Source organism: Lineus longissimus, chromosome 7 (genome assembly GCF_910592395.1).
Source record: "Lineus longissimus chromosome 7, tnLinLong1.2, whole genome shotgun sequence".
NCBI classification, from domain to species: Eukaryota; Metazoa; Nemertea; class Pilidiophora; order Heteronemertea; family Lineidae; genus Lineus; species Lineus longissimus.
The window spans coordinates 458,322-481,169 of NC_088314.1; the positions used below are offsets into that span (position 1 = coordinate 458,322).

The window sequence follows — 22,848 nt, forward strand, 5'->3', positions numbered from 1 at the left end:
CCAACTGCTCGTAGTAATCCAATTTGTCTGCCCATACAGGTTCATGCCTTTCTTGCACCACCAAGCAATCGATATTACTGACCACCAATTCCCAGAGTGGACATTACTCTTCTTGCGGAAAGCAAAAAGCAACCCAATCTACCTGAATAGGAAACTGTGTTTGTCCGTATTCCCTCGTGGCACATCATGTGGCCGAAATAATTGTTCTCCACTGTTTGGTCTCTCGGTGCTCATCACTATCACTTCGTGGAGACAACCACACCACTCAAATGAAATGAACGCATGCAACCATTCAATAATACGGTGGGCATGGAGGATTTCATGGAGTGCCTCGGAACCTGGCTGCAGAGATTGGTGTAAAGGCCATGCTATGCTGTAGGTGGTTGGTTTGAGGTTCCTGTTGCGTGTATATACCGAATCCCTACCACCATTTATCACGGTATAAGAGTATACAGATGGACAAGTATGAAATGTGTATAATCATTTCTACTCTGATAGCCAAGCCCAAGTAGGCTTGAGAACACGTTCATGTAGAATTTGTTAAATCAAGCACAGGTGTTCGTTTATCTTGTGATATTGACCCTGGTTTTTGCACCGTCGACAACAGCTCATTCACCAATCCCGTATCGGTGATTGCGATTCTGCATCTCAGAGCATCTACAGCGGTGATCTGTTTGGTTACTATTGGAGATATACGCCTCGATGGCGGCAATTATCATATATTCAATGCATTAAACATTTCTTTCCCCCGGGAGGTAGAATTTGGCCAATGTGTCGTCAGAGGTTTGGGCATTACTTCAAGTCTATAAGTGTACGGAGGCAGCATTCCAAGAGAGGCCCGCTGGGATCAAGGGATCGGCTGAAGTATCCACATTTCTGACTGCTCATATTCTGTGTCATGTTTTCTAAAGAACTTTCCATGTCAACTCGATAAGACTGCCCGATCTACATGGTCAATGTATTGATCAGTGCCAATCTATAACTTCCAATTGTGTCCTGTGCGTATCGCATGCAAAACTCATCCCATTGGGTCAAGGTTGCCATGGTGAGCAACCAATCTAAATGGCCGATGTTAGCATTCGCGACAACGAGCGACTTTAAGTTTCGAGTCGTAGCACGGAATATCCTGACTTCGTTTGATGAAACCGGTAGCGGAAATCAACTGGAGATGTTGCTGACTCAAACCTTAGAGTAATACTCCAAGCTCAAACGAATTAATGGACATTATGTTAGTTTAAAGAGTTGAAGAATCACCAGACTAAAGTAACTGATGCTGCATCTATCAGATGGTGTCATGTTGATCAACGTGTCCATCTGTCCATGGCGAGGTGTTTTTTCATGCTGACCTCTATCAATCTTGTTGTAGCTTGGCAAACATGATCTCAGGTTGTGTGTCATGCCTGGTGTCTTGCTCTTATCATCACTCCATCTTTCCAAGAAATTGAACCTTTCGCAACCTTATCTCATTTCAAAGAACATGACTTAAAATGAAATGAACCTTCACGTCAAGGCTTAAAATCTCTTCCCTTTCAAGGCATTTGATTCTTTTGGCATTGAAGGTTGGTATGAGATGTTTCTCAAGGCCAGGTTTATCCAGGCCTTTTTACACTGGGCAGCAGAAAGGTATTTTGGCATCGTCAGACCATTTACCAACCCACTCGCGATATGTACCCATTAGCTAATGTGGCACACACCATCCTCATCTGGGTGAATGGCCCATGCACAAAGTCATTGGTAAATGCCAGAGTGCGGGTCTCTCATAAATGCCAGTGATGTCCCACCATTAGTACCATTTGGTGCCACTAATGACCTGGCGATTTCTCGCTTGAGGATTCCACTGTTGGAAAGCTGCTGAACAGAAGCTGTGCCAACTACCTCAGTATTCCTTATTTAAAGGTTGTTTGACCTGCAATATCAAGTCTACCCAAAGAGACAATGTAAAACAAGTTGTGTGCACCTCTTGTCCAAGGACCACATTATAATATCCAATTACTGCCACGAACTGACTACTGAGTATAGCAGATTAACCCGTGTAGAACACCAATCATTTCAAATGTCAGAGAGTCATTATTATCTCCATAAATGGCTGTTAGATCTTCAGTGATGTCGCTTTCTCCTAGTGTCTCATTAACAGATGATAGATAATATTTCCCCGCTTTGATAGATCACCTGATCAAGGCCATTCATCTCATCGATGTTTGCAACAAGATAGTAGAGTTCTCGATGTGTTGGATCTCTCCGCATAGGAACTGCCAGCCTCTCGAAATAGCAGGAAAATCATTGCAAACCTTGATGATGAAAGTTGATGAGGGAATGGATCGATTTTATGGCTGGTTTAAAAACATGTGAAATAGATAACTCCGACGGGTGAATCATGAAGAACAACTGGAGAGTTGGAAAATTGGCAGGTTTGATTTCTAAGAGTGAATGCCTGTGCAACTTACCAACTGGACTAGCTAATGGTCTGTGACATTCCTGCTAAAACAATGCTCAATATAATATTCCCCCTTATAAACTGGTGAATAATCATATGACACATGTCATATCGATAAATTCCCCCTCATTTGGCTCATGTATACGTGTATGTACGATACCACTTGATGGCCCTTGGAAGTCTATTATTGCCTCTAAATGATGATAGTGGGACATGCAATATTGATATCGATGCGGGCTGCGTGGCCATCAAGCAGAGAAGTGTGCAGTGCATCCCTGATGAAATCATTTATATATGAGAAAGACAATGAATGCATCGCCCTGGTGGTTATTGTCACCGAGATGGCAGTATGTTTTGACTCAAGGTCAGACCAGGTAAATGCCCTTCAATAGTACAAGACTGCTGCCAAAGGGTTGTAGGTTGAAATCCACTCCCTGATTCGAGAAATGCATTGGTACGGCTTCAACGGCAGAAGGGAAACTGGCATTTTGCTCTGTGGTGTTGAGCAGATTAGTATCACACCTAAACCAGAAATGGATATATGGAACCACTTGCAATCTTATATTGCTGCTAGGACTATATCTACACCATCAACGAAAGAAAGCGACCACAGTCAATAGAGGATAATAGATGACGCTAAATGGATGGCTGTTACCATGAGTACCAAAACATCTGGCCCCGCCGATGAAGCCTTCTCATCGCTCTGCCTCCATGGAGATTCCATTACTCCGTATCGAGATATCGGGTGCTCAACCACAACAGCTAATATTGAACATGCCCTGTTATCATTTCTGCAAACATTTCCTTGTCCGAAGAGGCGACAAACAATTTAGGGACAGTGTTTTCGTCAGTAAGTAATATTTTGAAAGTGGCTTATGTTCGGAACGGAATTGTCAATCTGGTGACCTTGATGGTAGATCAAAAGCCTCTTGCATTGAGGATTTTGTATGAAGCCATATGATTACAGAATCAGTGGAAATTGACGATCGATAATTTCTGTCAGAAGGCGGGTAGCTTTTTGTCCCCTATTTCAGGTTGCGCAATGAATGATGACATCGCACTCGCGAAGGTCACCGTACATTGATAAATCAGCCGAGTTCAAAAAGTATGTTTGATTAATTGGGTGATAACACAAAATCTCTCCATGGGCCAGCCCTGTAGTTCTTGAGACGGATGGCAGCGTAAGGCCTTGTGGCGACTACAGATGATTCGCGGAGAAAACCGATGATGTTACATATTCATTGAATCCTTAAATCGAATGATCGCCCTGCTGTCTCAGCGTGCTGGCGATGAAATGTTGAAGGGGCGTGATCAGAATGGTGCACGGTTCCCCAATCAAACCCTGGAAATTGGTCTGGGGTCCTGAGGATGACTTTGCCGATAGAATATCTGTAGGCGCTGTTGTTTGCTGTTGCTAAGGTTTTAAATGAGGTCTTATATGACTAGCATTCTGCCTTTACATTGCTTGCGTGACAAACACTCTGCCATTGGATTCAAAGGAAGTGGCAGGGGCTCGTGACAGGCCAGGGATACATGAAAACTTGATGTGTTAGGCTGCGGTGGGAATGGCTTGAACCACGTCCAAACTCACATTAAGTACTCGAAAACATATCAAGTTTGATGCAATCCTGGACTGTTGTCTCTTCCGATTGTCTCCAGAATGCATGTTCGGACCACACTGTTGGTGTTAATCACCTGTTGCTCGTTGGGCAAGACCGAACCAGTCCATGAAGGAGCCCTCCAACCTGTCTCAGAGATCCGGCACCGGACCTCTGGTGTGCAATTAGCTGATGATTGACGTATGCCAACCTGAAAACTGATCATGGTAATCCACCTAAAATCCACCAAAAATCGAATCATCATCAAAGCTTGTTGGGACCTTGTTTATGGCATTTTACTGATAATGTAACAGTGGTGTTGCAATTAAGAGCCAAGTAACGGTGGACTGGGCAAGGATATAGGGCCATATTGATTGGGGATAATCGTGCTTATGAAATCTACGATTGGAATGGCCTACGATGGCAGCTATCGGATGCATGTTGTATTGGATGCTATGGTGGCTCCCGCTCCCTTATTTCATATCTTTTGTCTCGCATCTAGAGCTGTTATTTCCGGCCTGAGAGTACCACTTCAACGCGCTGTTCCTAATGTATCAATTGATTCGCAAATGAAGGAGAGAAAGCAGTCATGCTTTGGCTCCATTTCATATCAAGAATGGTCATGTCTAAAAGAGACTTGTGTGAGGTTTATACACAAGATTAACCGTTGAGTCGGCTTGACTTAGATCTATTCCAGTTCAAGGCTGAAGAAGACTTCACCTTCATAGAGTGGTTTCACGTGACGTCATCACTTGCCTTGATGGAGGGACAGACAATAGAAAGCAATTAAAGCCCAAATGGACAACATTTGATTCAGTTAGGTCAGGCATGGACAAACTTTGTTCTGCCCTCTTACATGGCTGACCGTAAAACACTCCATATGAAGTGTATGGTATAAGTTTATTGGTAATTTGGTACTAACACAATGGCTTACAATAGGTGCATTGTTATGGAATGTTAAGTCCTGGCATTGAAATTTGAAACCTTTTTTGTAGCCAATGCTTTAACATGTTTGTGAATGAGTGACTCTGGAGGCTTTTGACATGAGCACTTGGAACAAGCTTTCAAAATGAGTATATCTATTGGGCCAAAGAAACTCATTCTCTTCATCTAAGGTATCAGAATAGAATGTACTTCCTTTACTTTGTGGTAGATATTGTTTACTTGCAACATGCTATGTCCAAACCTCTCCTGTAGAGTCTCAAGTCAATAAACCTCTCCATAAAGATTCTCCTACTCAACGTTTCTTATTTCGTCATCTTCTAGTTGTCTACATTGATTGAATTAGGTTTGCTGAGTTCGGACATCTCAATATTTCATTGAAGCAAGAAAACTCGCAAGTACTGACTCAGACGTTCTGTTTATAGTTTTCTTGCAGACGACACTTTGATGAGACTGCCATATCCTCATGTTTATAAGGTTTCTTGAATGCTTTATTAGCCTGCGTCAGTTACACGAGCACGTGCAGTTCATATAAGTTACAACATTGTCCAGAATTGTGAAGAATTATAACCCGACGACCATTCGTTGGAAACCTCGCAATCAGCACTTTATGATGGTACCAATAATGAACCTTTTGACATAACCATTCATTGGAAAGCTCTCGATGAACACTTTATGATGGTACCATTAATGAACCTTTTGACATGACCATTCATTGGAAAGCTCTCGATGTGTACCATCTGAAGAAACCATTGGTAAAGCCATTAACATTACCACTCGTTGAGGTTGAGAAACTCTCGGTCTCCCTTACTCAACAATAGATAAGACAACTCAAAGGCACCTCCCAGTAAACTGATGCCATATCAGTGAAGCCTTACGTTATTTCTGTCTTCCATCTTCAATCTTGTAGATGTCTTTCAGACACCATCATGTGAGTTACTTCTCCACTTCGAGTCAATCAGTTACAAGTACAAGACAAGACGTTCTTGTCCGGCTTGGCGATATCCCGCTCCATATCCGTTACCGGCATTGCTGTGATCATCATTCATAATCCTGACCAGCGAATCTCTCTCTCTTTCGGTCTATTTAAATCTTGACCTATGAATTATTGATGTTTGGTAGGTGAGTCTCATGATAATAAGGTACCACTGTAGCCTGACGCGCGCTGAAAATCAATAACTTTTATGTCCGTGAAAAATCGGGCAGTGTGGGCCTTGGCTGCTAAGCCATCCTATGGCTTGCGTTTATCTCTCTGATGAGACGATTTATTTATTCAGTGTTGACCATTGAATAATTGTTTTATCTGGATGTGTTGTGGCTCAACTGGCTATATCATGAGTACTGGCCACTCAATTTTGACTTCTTTGCTACTAACCCTTACCCTAACCCTGAAAAAATTACTAAGTCCAACAATTTATTCACTGTTTTTTTTGTTTTCTGCTCAAAATGAACCAAAATCATCAGTCCCAAAACTTTTTTGACTTTGAAAGTTTTCTGAATTTTGGCTTTTTTTCTGCTAATCCTTACCCTACCTAACCCTGCAAAAAATAAAAAGCTATTGAGAAACAGAGCTGCTTCACCTATGAAGTGAGGGGTTTTATTATAATGTTGAAACATTGTATCCGCTTATAAATCACAACTCTACTTAATGTAGTCGCTGGCAGCATTGTGATTTAATACATCAACCTAATGCACAATGGACCGCTTCTACATTGTTCAACTTCGTCTGTGCGTTCGTGAAAATGAAATACAGCCGTTGCAGGATTAGATTGGTCGTATATAATATCCTGGTCATGAAACCATATTGACTAATAAATTTGTTCACTTTTTTAATCACGAAAAACTGATTAGTGACAATATGAGAGACTTGGTTGGTGTGTTAATTTTGCTTGACATGGTTGGATGAGGCGGGCTGGGTGGAGACATGCTTGGAATAACAAGACAGTGTAAGAAGTCTTTCAAAGCAACTGCACACTGTCTCTTTGACAACTCGTAGTACAATGCATCGAGCAGTCTACCAACGAAACTGTGCTGGGAAATCAGTACATTCATTTGTTATTGGTGTATTCGATATCTGACAATCGCAGGCCTTTATATAAAACTGAAAGTTTGCATCAAAAAAACTTTAGCTTTGACTTACTAGTGATACCGACACCACCCTTGGGATAGTCTAGTCTGATAGTTGGATGAGCTTTTTAAGCTTTTGATCCCCCATGATGGATACGTGCATCTGTTCTAGTTCAATATCAATAAGTGCGGTTTCTGTCGGGTATTGAGCTGGACTTCACCAACTCTTGAGAATAACGCTTGCTGTGTGCATTGAGCCATCATTGTCCTGAAGCTCCCCATCGAAAAGCTAACACTTCTTAGCCAAATCCCTAATCTTTTCCCTCCAACGACCATTCGATTTTTGAAAATGCGATAATTTTAAAGACATTCCAACATATGTCATCCGTGTCTAAGCAGGCTATAATTAGCCGATGCCGAAAGTCTCAACAATTGATTTTTGCCGACGTCAGCTCTGGTAGCAGATTACAAGTCTCCATGGTGATTTCCCGGGCTTCTTTTTCTCCAAGACTTGAGCGCAGGTGACTCGATGCGTGTTGCTTTGACATCAATTGGTCGCCACCTGGGGCGAAGGCTGTCACCACAAGATGGTGTCCTGCTTTGGCAGATACACTCCCTTAGAATATTGTCTATTCACAGTTATGTTGGACGATGAGGCGTTTCACTTTGTCATCTAACATAGCAGCAAAGGCCCAACGGCTTCGTCTTCTGTTCTACACTTCTACACTGAAAGTGGATAATAATGCCAGCTTTTTAAAGTAATTTCGTATCAAGAAAATAAAAAAACATAAAGTAGAGATGAGTGGGTTAACATTGCCTTTGATCTTTCCCAGCGTTGACTTAGAATGATCAGAAGAGCCAGTTGTTTGCCGCTCAAATCTATGTTGCATCCTTCCAATAGCAATTAACTGAAAGCTGCTTGCTCTAGTGTCGTCATCTTACAAGTTTGAAAAATCGCTTGATTTAACATTGGCCTGCGTCGCTAATTTGCAAAAAGGGAGATTTACCGTGTTACACGATAGGAATTAGCAACACATATTGTATCCCGTCACAATAGCATTGAATACGTCGACAGGGCTAAGGTATCAGTACACACATGTGCACCGTGTCTCCCTAGCTCTAACAGCCAGTCACCATGGAAACACCCTAGCATGTTTAGCAGGGCTAGGGGGCCCACCATCAACAAAACAGAGTGCATTTCCAAATTACCAAAGTTGAAATTAATTAAACGCATTAATGTTAATAGCTGGATGTGATAAATGAGCGCAACTTTCGCGTTAGTTGTGGCTGGAAATGGTCAGATGTCATCGGTCGAAGTGTTATTGACTCTTTCGTGCGATTATATTGGCGAAGCTATTAATAACTCTAGTGCCTGGACGTATACTGCTTATATAGTGGGATTAACTGGAACCTGATATGAGGCATGTCATCAATGGTTGTAGCTTTTGAAGTGGAAGAGGGTTAAATATCTGATAAAGTGCATATATCAGGAAAGATATTGTGGTGGTACAACATGAAACTCATGTTGAAAGTGATGGGTTAACTTGAGACATATTTATCAGTTGCTTGCAGATTTTTGCATGGTGGGTTAACGTATCTGTGTGGGCGTCTTGCAAATGGTACATGGTGGATTAACATGAGATATCACAGTCTTTCTCGGCTGCTTGCAGATGGTACATGGTGGGTTAACCTCAGACATCTTTATCTGCTGTTAGCAGATGTTATGTGACGGGTGGCTTTCAGTTGGCTGCTTGCAGATGGTACACGGTGGGTTAACTTCCGAACTTCCGAACTTTTCTTACTTATGGTACATAAGCTCATCACAGCTTTTTAGTAGGAAGACGAGTCACTTTAACTTCAAAAGTCTTACTTGGCTTGCTGACTCTCCAGCGATGCACGAAAGTTTCGATTGAACGTGGAAAAGACTTTTTTACTCGTCTAGTGATGTTTTTTACCTCACTGAGCTGGCATTCTCGCGTTTCCCTGCTGACTTTAGATTCCTGCCGTGTTAGACATCCGAAACTTCCGAGCTATTCCAAACCTTCAGAAGCTTACTCTGTTTTTGAAGGGAACCTTTGTTTCAAGCAGCGCTGTCACTTCGAACTGGTTCTCATGGAAACAAATACACACATATAGTATTGTTTCAAGCTGTGTTTCTCAATAGCCATTTAAAAACCTATAGGCTGCTAAGGTTGTGTCTCAAGGAGACTAATAATTGAGCCATATCACTGATAACATTTTAGATATTCCTTTGTATTAATCATGACTAACTGCCTCCTTTCAGAGATGTCCTCATTTTGTAAGTATGAGAGGTATTGTTGGCTCCATTGTCAGATAGTCATGTTTTCTTTGTTAAGGGTACCACCAACAAGCACCTTTGGTTGCTGAAGCCGCCAATGCAACACCCGGTTTGCTGAATCGCGCTCAATTGTCATGTTGTCATGGCTATATTGCAGGTCACAGCATCCAAAATGGCTTGTTAGTGGAGCTCTTTACACTCTGGTTAACTCAACACTTGCTCTTTGAAATTGAAATTGAGATTGAGGATGTTCTATTCAAAGCAAGGTAAAGTCAAGTAAGTTGCTGTTTTGGACAATCCTCGCCTTGGATGTTGTGTAGAGTTGACCACCGTGTTTTGAATTGCCATGCCGTTACTACAAAAGGCCATGTGTGAAAATGTAACTCAACCAATGACACTCTGTTTGCGATTCCCTTGCTGCAGCAGCTTTGGTCACAAGTTGCGGCAATCCCGAACAGAATGAGTGATTGGGAATGTCACTTTTTCATGCCATGGTTTTCAAATGTCGACTGCATTGTATTGTATTGTCCAGGTTTAGGCGACGATAGTTTGTTTCTGTATTAACTCCCATTGCCCTTACATTCGTCCATATGCTTCCAAATATATTCCAATGAAAATGATGCTTAATTTTAATTTGCGTTAGTGACACTTCACATAATTAATACCATTTATTTCAACACACAATTTCACCTGGCTATAATTGATATGTGGCCACAACATAACTATTGTTACGAGTGGTGTTTGTGTTGGTGACAGTTCATTACCAAGCATCTGGACATGTTGATGACAGGTAGAAAACAGTTGCATATTCATCTTCCTGGTAAAGTCATTTTAGCCGTAGAGAATTAGAAGTTAGTATTTGTACCACAAGCATATGATGTCAACCTCACAGTGGTCACCAAATCTTGTTTTGGTAAACACCGTGTTTCACTGGGTGTTGGTCAATATGTTTTGTGCTGCGTCTTTTGGTCACGGAAACCCACCATAACACTGAAACAAACTCTATTGGCCTACTGCCTAATGTATTGCATAGAGTAGGTGTGATATTGCAATATGAAAATGCTGCGCAGAGGCAGACTGGTGTGTTGGAAGTTTGAGCAAACTGCAACTAACATTAAACAATCGCTTTCCTTCTCGTTAATAATGCTCCATGAGTCTGTCGAATGTGTTTGGAGCATCAGTTATTCAGTGAACCAGTTGTAAATGCCGTTTTTTTCTTGCCTTCTTCTGTAAGTCGCATTTGCCAGTATCTACTGCACAGATCCAATGGAGAGAACTGCGTGCCACAAGCTGGCTGTCACTGGCATTGCACAGCATGTTTTGTACGTTGATCCTGTTGGATGACTATTCTGGCATGTTGCAGGGTTTTAAACAGTTGTCTGCTGAACATGTATTAATTGCATCGGTTTCAGGATTCGTTGCAAGCTTGGAGATCACTGCGCTGCTTGTCATGTTCTCATCATGGATCTGAAATGTTGTGGGAAAAGTCGGGTAACACTTTGAGGATTTTCCATCGCTAACGGTCATTACTTTGCCATCTTCCTATTAATCTGAAAGCAAAGTGGTTTTCACTTATATATTCAAGGGGGACTCCTGCTTTCTACTTTGACCGTTACGCAGCACTCCAGATCCGTAGCTTACACCATTTCTTGTTAAGTCATTCACAGTGGAAGTCACTGAAATTGGCTGCAGTTATTATGTTTCTTGATAAATTTTGGATGAAATGATGTTTGTCAACAAGACCAGTAATAATTCTGTGACTTTCATTACTAATTAGTGTATCGTCAACCGTGAGCAGACTATTCTTGGCAACGTTGTAGTGTTTTCATGAGTTGACTGAAAGCATGCTGATCTGGTGCACATTGGATAGCGCATGCAGCTTTACAACCATCTTAGCCATTTTCACAGCTGCCAGTCTAAAGTCGACAAATACTTGTGAGTCAATTTGGGTGGTGGGCTTGGGGTGACAGAAATGCCTTGCAACTTGATCATTTATCATAAACGTATCTGTATCCAAGTATTTGCAAGTGCTTTTTATCTGTAAAGGGTGTGGTCTCTGCAGTAACGACATCGACCTCTACCTTTCAATTTGAGGAAGTGAGTATAAAGTTCTCCTTGGTGTTGATAGTGCTTGAGGTTTAATAGTAAAAGATCCCTTGTAATGACTTTTTTCGCTTCTTCAAATTTGAGGGTTAACTTGTAGATACTGTTACGTCACAAAACCTGATAGTTTATCTTGTTAGATGACTAAATAGACACAATCCTCGGATCTCAAGCCATTGTCATCTGGCCCAGATGACCTTTCAACATTGACAATGCAGTGCCTAGGATTCACCTTTACATCGGGCCTCTCTTCGTACCCTTTGTCAGTTCCGTTACTAAGCGACATAAGATACATCTGCGCAGGATCATGTGAATTTATTGGTTTTTGCTGAGGGCTATGTGATATTAAATGTAAACACGGAAACATGTTGTTCCATTGCTGACTATGATCTACAGGTAGTTCTCAGCTAAAAACTTGTTTTGCTGCTACCAGATTTTGGGGGAGAGCTCTATCCTGCCTAAATGGTAAAATGTTCATATCCAGTGACAAGTCAATTGATGATATTCGTGTGGACTCCAAAAAGCATACGAGAGGGTTCATTATCATATCCTGCTGAGGCAGTTTTGGGCAGGTCTCGCCGCATTTCCGTGTTTTCTGTAGCTGTTTCTGTCTCACTATACAAGGTGTTGCTAGCTGGTATCGACAGGCGTTCACGTTCTTCTATTGGTTTTAACTGGAGGCTGTTTGATCTGACGCGTCAACATGGACATGTTTGTGCTTCGATGGTGAAATTTGGACAGAGTATTTGTTTTCATCCAATACGTAAATAACGAAAGGTCGTATGTTCGGTGGAATTTACTGAAGGCATTTGTCTTCTTGTAAACTTTAAATCTTACAAAAAGAGACATTAAGCTGTCACGAATGTGTAGTTGTGTAGGCATCTGTGATAATGATGGACAAAACTGAAAGGCAAGGATGCATCTGAAATTGGTTGTCGATAGGGTTACAGCATAGTCTCATAGGCTGCAAGTAAAGACTACTTATAGAGAGTATCATAGCCCTTGGCGTTGTCCCAAAATCTGGCGTGATAACATTCTGTACTGGTGGCTGCAGTCCATTCGTCAGCTTCACCATTGAAAAATCATATAACTAAGCTGTAACAACTCATTAAATCATGATGCACAAACCATCGACGTCGATAATTCCTCGAAATCCTGGTGGGATACAATTGAACAGCTCGGCAGCACTGTACCTTGTAGAAACCTGTAGCGTAGTTCGATAGCGTTTTAATGAATTTCACCATGTTATAGCTGGGACGTGATGGTGAATAACTCAATAATGGCGACACTGCTTAGCGCACCTAGTGACTGAATGTTTGGACGGTGATTTGCTGGATGAAGGAAGCCATGAGTGGATTTATTGGGAGGTTCTTAAACAGATTTTGTCAGACAATTATCAAAGTTAGTTTTAGAGTGCAGTCTCAGAAATTGAATTTGATAGTTTCTTCGTCGAAAATGGCACTGCTGGCCGAGGGGAACCTTAGGCAGGAGGGTTCAACTTGTTGCCCCAGGTGACTAGGGAGCTCCATCCATTTAGTTTTAACGTCACTTCAAAGACAAGTGATACCCTATCCACCTGTCTCGTGAACACGCAGTTCAAAGCCTTGTGAGCTACTAAAAGGAGCTTGCTTATTACCTGTCTGATCTTTGTCTGGTCTTCATATGTGCTATTTTGATCAGAACCCTAACTTGAAGTTATGATATATTGATAATGTATGCTAAATATAATCTAATTGATGGCTTGTATATTCATTAAAACTTTATTTAGCTTCAACTGTAATTGACCTCAGGGACCTTGGAGAGAGTTGAATCTAATTAGAGAGAGAGAAACATAGGATTGGCAGTCGCATTAGCGTGGCTCTGTCATGTGGAAAAAGGAGTGAAATGAATGGACTGAACAGCATGCTGGAAAGGCCGCAGAGACTAACTTAGATGGTTTAGTAGGCATGGGAGAGACCAGGGGAACGACTTCAGACAGAGAACCAAACTGCGTGGTCACAAACTCTTGTCTTGAACATACTGTAGGGATCTTGGAAAAGCTTTCAAGAAAAGAAACAATCAAAGATATTCCTGCCCTTGGGGATGAAGATCACTTGTCTGGGATGCGATTAAGGCTGCATATCCATAGTGTGTTCCCTTGCGAGCTTGTCGAGGTGTTGTTTCCTTTATCTCCATGACATGTTCCCTGGTACAACCAACGGGAACGTCCAACAAGCCAACCAAAAGTGATAAGGGAACATGGAAGGGAAAACTGCAAAAGGGAACAGTCTATGGTTACGCAGGCTCACAGAGCAAAGGGTTAATGTCTTAATCAAGCTGCTTTCAGTCAATGTATAACAAAGGAAAACACCTTATGTTCCCAAAAAACCTGTCTTTCTTAACGTGAGTCATATTGTGTGTGAAATGTCAATTATATTAGCGCAGGTCAAAGACATTTATAGATACTAATAGTGATAATGAGACATAGTAAGACTCTGTCTTATCTTGGTGCTATAGAAGATGTGGAGATCAAAGAATGGCTAAGATGCTTAGAAGAGGTGGCTAAGCTTGATGAAGGATGAAAGGAGATGGAAGGGTCACTATGTAGTTAGTTGGTCATGTTGGATGACAAGGAGAAGCTCAAGGAAGGAGGTTGACATCTTCTCCCGAGTTACTCGCGTCTCATCCTGTTGTAGCTAAGAGGTGGCTCAGCTTGATGGAAAGAGGAAAGGACCATTGGTGTGTGGAGTATGTGGTTGTCAGTCTTGCCCTGGATCATATAGAGACTGCATGGTGGAAGAAAGGCGTTGAGGTCTCTAACTGCATGTAGCAACGAAGAGAGCATTTCTCTCAAGACGAGATTTTGAGAGCAGATTCCTGGGAGAGTATAGCTATTTCAACCTGCTGTAACGTGGGGCTTATGTCCTCAGATCTAATGAGACTTAAAAGCCTGTTTCAAAGCATAGTCTGCCACAGAAGCTTTCTACGCTGTCTTTGTATCAGACTTGCCTTCTCTGTAACAAAGTGCAATGTAACTGTGAAGTCAAAGAGAGAAGTGATGAAGCATCTCCTTAATGAATAGGCTGAGAAACATGAAGAAAGAAAGGCACATATGGAAGAGACGTTGTTGGTAAATTTCAAGTTAGTTTACCCAAGACTTAATCATTTCGTTTACGAAACAATGAGAAAGTTCTGAGCTTGTACTTTCTGAGAAATGGTCATGTAAATTGGTGTGACTCAGAGTGGTAAGAAGAAAAGTGGTCACGTAAGTTCATCCACCTTTGAAGGGCCGTGTGTTTCTCGTATTCTATCAGCGTGTTGTCCTTAGGAATATTCGGAGATCAAAGCTTGAGATAGGAACAAAGAAAGAGCAAGGTGCTTACTCTTGATCAGACAGATTGTATGTTGTTCTTAGAGACAGGCTATGAGGATGTGGCGAACGTTGGCTCGTTGGATTCATGTTTCAAGACGTGGGTTGAAATGTTGATGTTGTTTTTGTTCCAGACGAGTTTGAAGAATATCACACTATCAAAGAATCTTAGTTTAGATGCCACACCAACTTTCAACCATTAAGATCGACAGGAGTTGAATATTGTTGTCAGTAACACAACATATGCTAGCACACCACTAATTGTCTAGCCTTTATTTTCTTACATGCATAATTCATCTTCGGCTATTCAAATATTATTCATATTCAAAGGTGGGTATACCAATACTACAATAATCATATTGATCTAATATACTTGGATTATATGCTTAATAGCATCATAATACAGTTGTGGTTTGGATCATGGACACAAGGCAATATCAAGTCAAAGTTGACATAGTCAAACAAGAAGGACATTCTGTTAAAGGGGGAAATACATGATTTCATGCTGATATTTGCACTTTATTAGATTTTATCATAAAAATTGTGCATAGTTATGACTAGAACTTAAGTTACGTGGCATAAGAGGTAGAAAACAATGAAAAAAAACAGTTTAAACGACATAGACATAGATGTGCTATATATAAACTGGCTGTCGTTGGCCTGTTTGTCGGTCTATCCGATCGGGATCATGATAGATTTTGATCATGACTAAAAGGTTTACCAACAAAATACTGAGTACATGTATGTAGTAAACAGATGGGGTACAGAGTGTTTTCTATGAATCGGTGATAAAGTTCCAAGATGGGGTCATTTCAGTTACCATTTTCGATTTGGATTATCTCGGATCAGAGGCAGGACTGATGATAGGCTAGGAGCCAAATGGATGCCATTATCAAAGTGCGTTGGTGGGCTTAAATGGACCGTATTATCGACGTCCGTTTATGGCACACACTCAATTAATACAGGTCATTGACCGACCAGAATCACCGTTTATACTAGTGTTAATGGCATTTTCAGCAGCACATATGGATGAAATATAGTCAGCTGCTTGTGTAACTTACAGGGCTGGTTCCACCACTGTCACTTCCACCACATGTTCAACTGTTTGCCTTTTGATGTCTTGTTCTCAGACTTCACTTCGACAAACACCTTTACAGCAAGCCAGACCCTTGCCTACTCGCCCTACACCCTGTTACTTCAAGTGGAGCATGGGTTGCCAACAGTACGCCCCTTGTTCTTCATCGCCTGGTCTCCTCGGTCTGTCCGGCTTCATCGCCGGGTCTCCTCAGTCTGTCCGGCTTCATCGCCGGGTCTCCTCGGTCTGTCCGGCTTCATCGCCGGGTCTCCTCGGTCTGTCCGGCTTCATCGCCGGGTCTCCTCGGTCTGTCCGGCTTCATCGCCGGGTCTCCTCGGTCTGTCCGGCTTCATCGCCGGGTCTCCTCGGTCTGTCCGGCTTCATCGCCGGGTCTCCTCGGTCTGTCCGGCTTCATCGCCGGGTCTCCTCGGTCTGTCCGGCTTCATCGCCTGGTCTCCTTGGTCTGTCCGGCTTCATCGCCGGGTCTCCTCGGTCTGTCCGGCTTCATCGCCGGGTCTCCTCGGTCTGTCCGGCTTCATCGCCTGGTCTCCTCAGTCTGTCCGGCTTCATCGCCGGGTCTCCTCGGTCTGTCCGGCTTCATCGCCGGGTGCCTTGCAAGTCTACCTGAGTACATGCCTTGTGATGTTGTTCCTTGGATTTCCCAGGCTGTGGGTGAGCCAATTCCACTTCCTCCGTAGAACCTGTAGTTTTGTCTGCCTCGCCTTGGTTGTACCCGCAAAGTCCATTTATAATTGTTTGCCATAAGAGGTTCTAGTTTCAGAGCTCGCCCCGAAAATGTAGAGGTCAAGTGAAGTCAAAGACATTGGCTGTAGCTTTCTTTCTTTCAGCTGCAGAACGTTCAACTTCCCTTGTCCTGTTATTGGTGTGTCTACCCACACAACCTCTATCATATTCTTCACTATCTCATGTCGTTCACACATCTTCTCATTGCAGAAAGCGCGGCTAACGAGAATAAAAATGGCGAAGAATGCGAGTGGTCAAGCGTTCCTCAGTAGTAAGAAGAAAGCTGAGGAACGACTCAGAGCCCGGGAAAGCGGGCTTGAACTGGACGAGGAGAATAGCGACGATGTCTTTAAACTACAGCATCACCACCTCTTAGCTTGTCTTGAAAAAACTACCGTAAGTACACCACCTCTTTGGTCATTTCGTCTTGAAATACAATGATGCGGATTTGATATTGTCATCCACCAACCTGTAATAGCTCATCATGTGGATGAAGACTAACAACAAGCATCAGGTTGCTTGCCTTGGGGAAAGTAAAGTAACTATAACATCAGTTCCATTCCTGTCATCAGACACCAGGATGACAATGGTCTGGACAAAAGTGTTGTCTTCAACAGGAGGTCAGTGCCTTCCGTGGCAAACCACCAAGGTCAATCTTAAAGTCTCCTGATAATTCCTAAACGCTGTTTATCTAACCACTGATGTTGTTGTGGCCTTGAGTGTCGATATCACCAAGGCATTTGAGGTCAATGTTGTTGTTAGCTTGACTGTTACTGATACCATAGTGATTCAATCAACCTCCCTCATGGATTTGGGTGGCATTGGGACTTATCACTAAGCGATAGAACGGGAGTGGTATAAACATGAGGTGAAAGGACACTCAGTCTGATCTGGTGACATGGCAGAGACTGTAGTTGACCTGATTAGGTAACATGAGGTGAAAGGACACTCGGTCTGATCTGGTGACATGGCAGAGACTGTAGTGAACCTAAAGTTTCATATTCAACGAATATGTTGTCTGTATTGTTGCCAAGATCGGCAGGTGTTCCCTACATCATGGCCAATAATGCCTTCAGATGAAAAAAATCCATGACGCCACACCCCGTGAAAACTTTGAAAAACTAAACTGTTCGTCAACTGAGTATGTGTTTATTGTATTGCAAGTGCTACCCTGGCATTGAGGGGGTGTTTCACCACTGTTTGGAATCAATAAACCCCTGGGGCTAACTTGATATGTACAGCTATATATACTAGATCAGTTTTGTCACACAATTATACTTATCGGTACATAGTCATAATCGTTGGTAAAAAACATGTATTGGATTGGGTAGAATCTTTGTTCCATGTATTCATCATCAGAAATATAAACCTATGTCCAGGCATAGACTGGCAGCGTATGCATGACGATAGGAGAATGAGAAAATCAATTTGAGATTAGATGAAAATTGATGAAAAAAAGGAATTCTGTTGTGCGAATTGTCATAAACATTGACACACATTGTGACAGAAAAATAAGGCTATTGTGGCCTACTTCATGAATAATATTTATCATTAGAAATTTAGACATTCATTCCAAGAATACTTGTGGAAACAATGCATTTTGCAAGAGCCCTGTTCTTCATTATCCCAGCTTCAACTGCCCTGGATTCAAACTTAGTGAGGCTCGTTTTCCTATGGCTAATGTAACCTGCAAAAAGGTGTTTGATCAATCCATCTGTGAATTTGAGTCAAAGAATCGGCAAAATAAGGAAAGCAATTGCTTGCTGAAGAGAAGTACCTTTGATAAAAAGAAAGTTATTCCAATTGCTAGTTGGTGGTTGAACAAACTACTGCCCTCTTGCAGAATCATAGTGAACTCAGTATGAAGTCAGATGGTATTGCTGAACAAATATCTGGGGCAAATTGTAAGATGTTCAAGTAACTTAACAGATTAAGGAAATGATCTGTCATTTGTCACTTTAATCTAGGATCTACTGCTAAAAGCAATGACAGGTTAATGCGCTTTTCTGCCTCCGTGATCATTCGCTGCTCCTGATGCCCGATCCTGAAAAAATAATTTGGATTAGACTTATCCTAACTTGGCAAAGAGACATGTATGTCCAGCTTATCCCGTTCATTGCCGAAATATTGACATGTTAAGATGTCTCACTGATCGTCTGTCATTTGTGTTATACAGTGCTAGAAGTGGTCACGTTCACTTCGGTGACAGGACATGAGGATGGGATGCCAAGTGCATTTCGCTCAAAAAGTGCTTGACTTTCCTGAACTCTTTTAAACTCGAGCCAAGTTATACACCTGTCTATAGAAATCAATTGTTTAGAAAGACTGCGCAAAGAAGTTCAAAATCTTTTTAGAATTTGAAAACAGCAGAACCCCCTGAGCTGAATGTTCACATAAATACTGGTTCTGGTCATTAGTCACATCAGATGGAACAGATCTGTAAACCTAACTACGCATCTGTGGGATTTCCGTCTTGTGGATCGAAGGCAATGTTTGATGACTTGGCCTGCTTATCAAAACGACAGTAATATTGTATCTTCGTTGCAGGATCGTGAGTTTGTTGAGATGGAGTCAGCGTACAATGGTGCCCCGACCAAACCCTCCAACACCCCTCCTCTCTCCCCAACCCCGTCTATCGCCTCCATTGAACCCAGGAAGACGACGACGGGTTGCTGCGCTCGGAGATCATCGAGTAGAAAATATCTGGTAAAGTTCAATACAAAAGTAATTATCCTTTTCTTCCTTTAACACTTTTGCTTGCAACTAGGGATATAGTCAGTCTTTTCATTTTCAACAAGTTCCCACTCAAGAGATATTTGATATTGAGATGTAAAGGTCAGAACTATTTGTCATTTTCTGCCTTAAACTGTGACGTTTACAGTTAAAACATGGTGAATATTCCTTTCGTCCATGAAGGGTGCTGATGTCGATTTCAAAACGCTACTGATGACTGAATCTTGAAAATAGTATTTTCAGCAGTGAATATGCTGCAAAAGATGCATCTTGACAGAAATTATTAGGCCGCGATTATAGAGTTCACGTCGTCACTTGTCATGTTTCACTTGTCACGAGTCAACTGACTCAGGCTTGAGAATACGACGTGAGGGTGAAACGTGACCTCGTGAATCGTATGTAGCCCGCTCTTGAAATGACTTCTTCATGTCATGCATGAAAAGTGAAGAGTGACATGTTACATGTGAACACGTGAACTCGGTATAATCTTGGTCTTAGAAGAGTAACGCACGCTACGTGAACTATACCCTTAGTTGAATACCTACTCAAACTATCGCATGGCGTTGGCTTGCTACTGTCCTATGCCTATACTTTCTATTTCGGTATGAAAGTTAACAATGCTGTATGGATGCTGTAGTTATTCTGATTCGTGGTTAGCTTGCCTATTCTTGATAGAGTGAAGCAGAAATTGCTGGCTTTGAAGTCTTATACAGATCGCTTTCAGTCCAACTACTCGCTTCCTCACTCCGGCAAATGTCTTCTTGCTGTTGTGAGTGAGTCTATGTTTTATATTGCGACCCTTTTCTCCGCTAAAATATTCTGAAAAACAAGATAACTCTGCGGAAATGTGCAGAATGTTTGGAAATAAAAACATATGGTAGTTGAAATGGAAATTGGTTCAGTTCATTGAAATAATTATTAATTGTATTTTAATGGAAAATGAAAGGACTGGTGTCAGTTAGAGGTAAACGTGTGCCCATTTGATCTCTGCATGTGTCAGGCCCCACACACTCCCTCAATATCGGTATAACCCTCATTTCAGGGGTTCGAGCCCCTGAAATGAGAGGTTATTCCTTATTGAAGCTAGGTCTGTTCCCTGTCTGCTGTAAACCCATTTATTTCTATGGCCCTATATGTTCTCAAAAACATCATTTCCAGAGTGTGCGTTCATTTATTTCCGCGAATTCGCTTCCAATGTTAAAACCATTAAGTCACACATTTACGAGCACCTACATTTTGCGATCGTACCCCTCTCATAACTGGAAAATAAAGGGGTTCACAGCATTGCTTGTTGGCATGGTATGGAGCATAAAGCTTAAGTAGTCCCCCTCCAGTGCTTCTCCTGGCTTAGGTTTGCTGGTTACAGAGCCAGATATAGGTGGCGGTTCTACATTATGTAAGAATATTGATAATACGTATTATGATAGATACAGAGGAATATAAGAGGTGGAACAATCCCATCATGCACATCACACACATTCCTGTGCACTTTGATGATATGGCACCAGTTAGAAATGAAGTGAATAAACCACTTTGTTGACTCGTGATTTCAACTGTGAAGTGCTTTCACATCCTATTCTATCCTTCCCATAACATTCTCCGTCAGAGAACTCGTGGTGGAACAGTCAAAACTAAAAGATACACAGCATCTTCTTTATCATTCTTTCGCGATCACCATAATAGGTTGAAGTCTCTTCTCACTTTCTCTATCTACATCACAGCCACTCCACTTCGGCAGAACAACACCCCCCTCGTCACCCAGCTGGATGTTTGGGGTGTGTTGTCCTGCGGGAGATTCAGTTTGCCTCCTTTGTTTATCCAGTCCTGTTTTGGGCAAGATGCTATCATCACGAGGTCACATGAAACCGAACCGCTGAAAGTGAGTAGAAACTTCAAACTTCTGGACGGAAATTTCAATGTTGTCCAACACTATTCAAATATGCTTTCCTTTTGGAAATACATTTCGATGTTGTGCCACACTATTCAAAATTGACGTCAGTGCAGAAATTGAATAGATTTTTTTCTGTTGTACAACACAATTTGCATTAGGCATTCTTTTAGAAAGAAATGTTGATGTTGTTCCTTTCAGCGTTCTCTGTTTAGGTATGAAAACATGAAGCGTGGGTGTTGTGTTGCTATATTTTCAGAATCCTCTTGGTCTTAGAAATTCGGAGAAAGCCTTTCAGAACATTGCACTATAAGACCTACAAAAACTACACGTTGGTTGATTTCAAAATCCTGAGGGTATACTCAAAATGTATTTCCATTGTAATGCATTATAATACATCATGTGGTTGCAATGAGGTCATGCTCAAGATGTATTGCCATTGCGATGCATAATTCATTATGTGGTTGCAATTTTCAGAATCGTCTGGTTGAGGTGAGATTGGTCTGTTTTTTGGCACGAAGTGGCGTCGTGTTGTGGCCCTGTCATGAATCCGTTGGTCGGTCTCCATGTTGGTCTGGTTTGAGTCAAACTTACACCGTTGGGTATGAACCAGATGAAGTGTGGTCAATGACGAGGAAGCTGAGAATATTATAAGAACTATCAAACCACCCACCTAAATCATGGGCAAGAAAATAATTGTTGATTTCGTTTGTTTATTTGAAAATACGTGTCTTTCTTTGTTTCTATTCAGAGTATCCTAGCTTGTTGTGTATCATAACCTCACAACCAGGAGGGCAATTCAACCTGTTATTGTATGATTGATGTTCATCCGTATCTTGCAAGGCACCAGGTTCCAATCAGGGCTGTTATCGTGACCAGCCAAAACACCATTGTCCCTAAAACACTTGAGCGTTATGCTTGCCATGCCAATAAGCAGTGCTAAGCCGTCCCTTTCAAAGTCAATGTGTAGAATGGATTGCATGAGTGTGTCGTTATTATGTTTGTGTACAGAATGTTACAACATTCGTCAGGTGGGTCTGTTTGGGTTGAACGACTCCTTTGAACTGCATGGTTATTGGAAGACGCCTTTTGTGACCATCAGTTTCAAGGCTTGGTTAACAATGGATACATGTTGTCACCCGTCGCTTGCCACGGTTCTCTCCTAAGATGTCACCAGCATTGTTCGTGACGGTGAAAAGTGACATTGTGAATCGTATGTAGCCCGCTCTTTGGAAATGACTTGTTTGTGGCAAGTTGCAATTGACAACATCAACCCTATGTCAGCCTAGCTTAAGAGAATGATTTTATGTGGTGTGTTTTAAGTGCTCGGGTGTGTCAAGCCTCTAAACTGCGCAGCCTCGTTTAAAGAGAAGCTTTTAGATTGATGTGTTCGACTGCATTAATGCTGGTTACAATAGTACGAGAGGTCGCATGCATCAGATTGAATGTCATGAATGTAACAGTATGTGTATCATCTGCTTTGGTGTATAGCTCATTTGGTTTTTCTTTCCAGCATTCAGAAGGATCTTAACTATTGTCACTACTGCCATATTAGATATTGGCAAGTCTGAGGTCTTGAAAGGCTAAATGATGATGTCAGATATGGTGGCACTGTC

General features: G+C 41.9%; 1 protein-coding gene across 4 annotated transcripts in view; it reads left to right on the top strand.

Annotated features, from left to right (window-relative positions):
* Positions 1-22,848, top strand: part of LOC135490778 (potassium voltage-gated channel protein Shal-like) — a 76,596-nt gene that overhangs the window by 44,487 nt on the left and 9,261 nt on the right. The window contains exons 3-5 of one of the 4 annotated variants that reach the window (XM_064776262.1): positions 16,822-17,007; positions 19,159-19,335; positions 21,167-21,223. In XM_064776262.1, the coding sequence (XP_064632332.1) occupies positions 16,822-17,007; positions 19,159-19,335; positions 21,167-21,223 (420 nt within the window). Of the gene's footprint in view, positions 1-16,821; positions 17,008-19,158; positions 19,336-21,166; positions 21,224-21,709; positions 21,725-22,848 lie in introns of all 4 variants that reach the window. The other 3 variants (XM_064776263.1, XM_064776264.1, XM_064776265.1) reach the window with 3 other exon arrangements.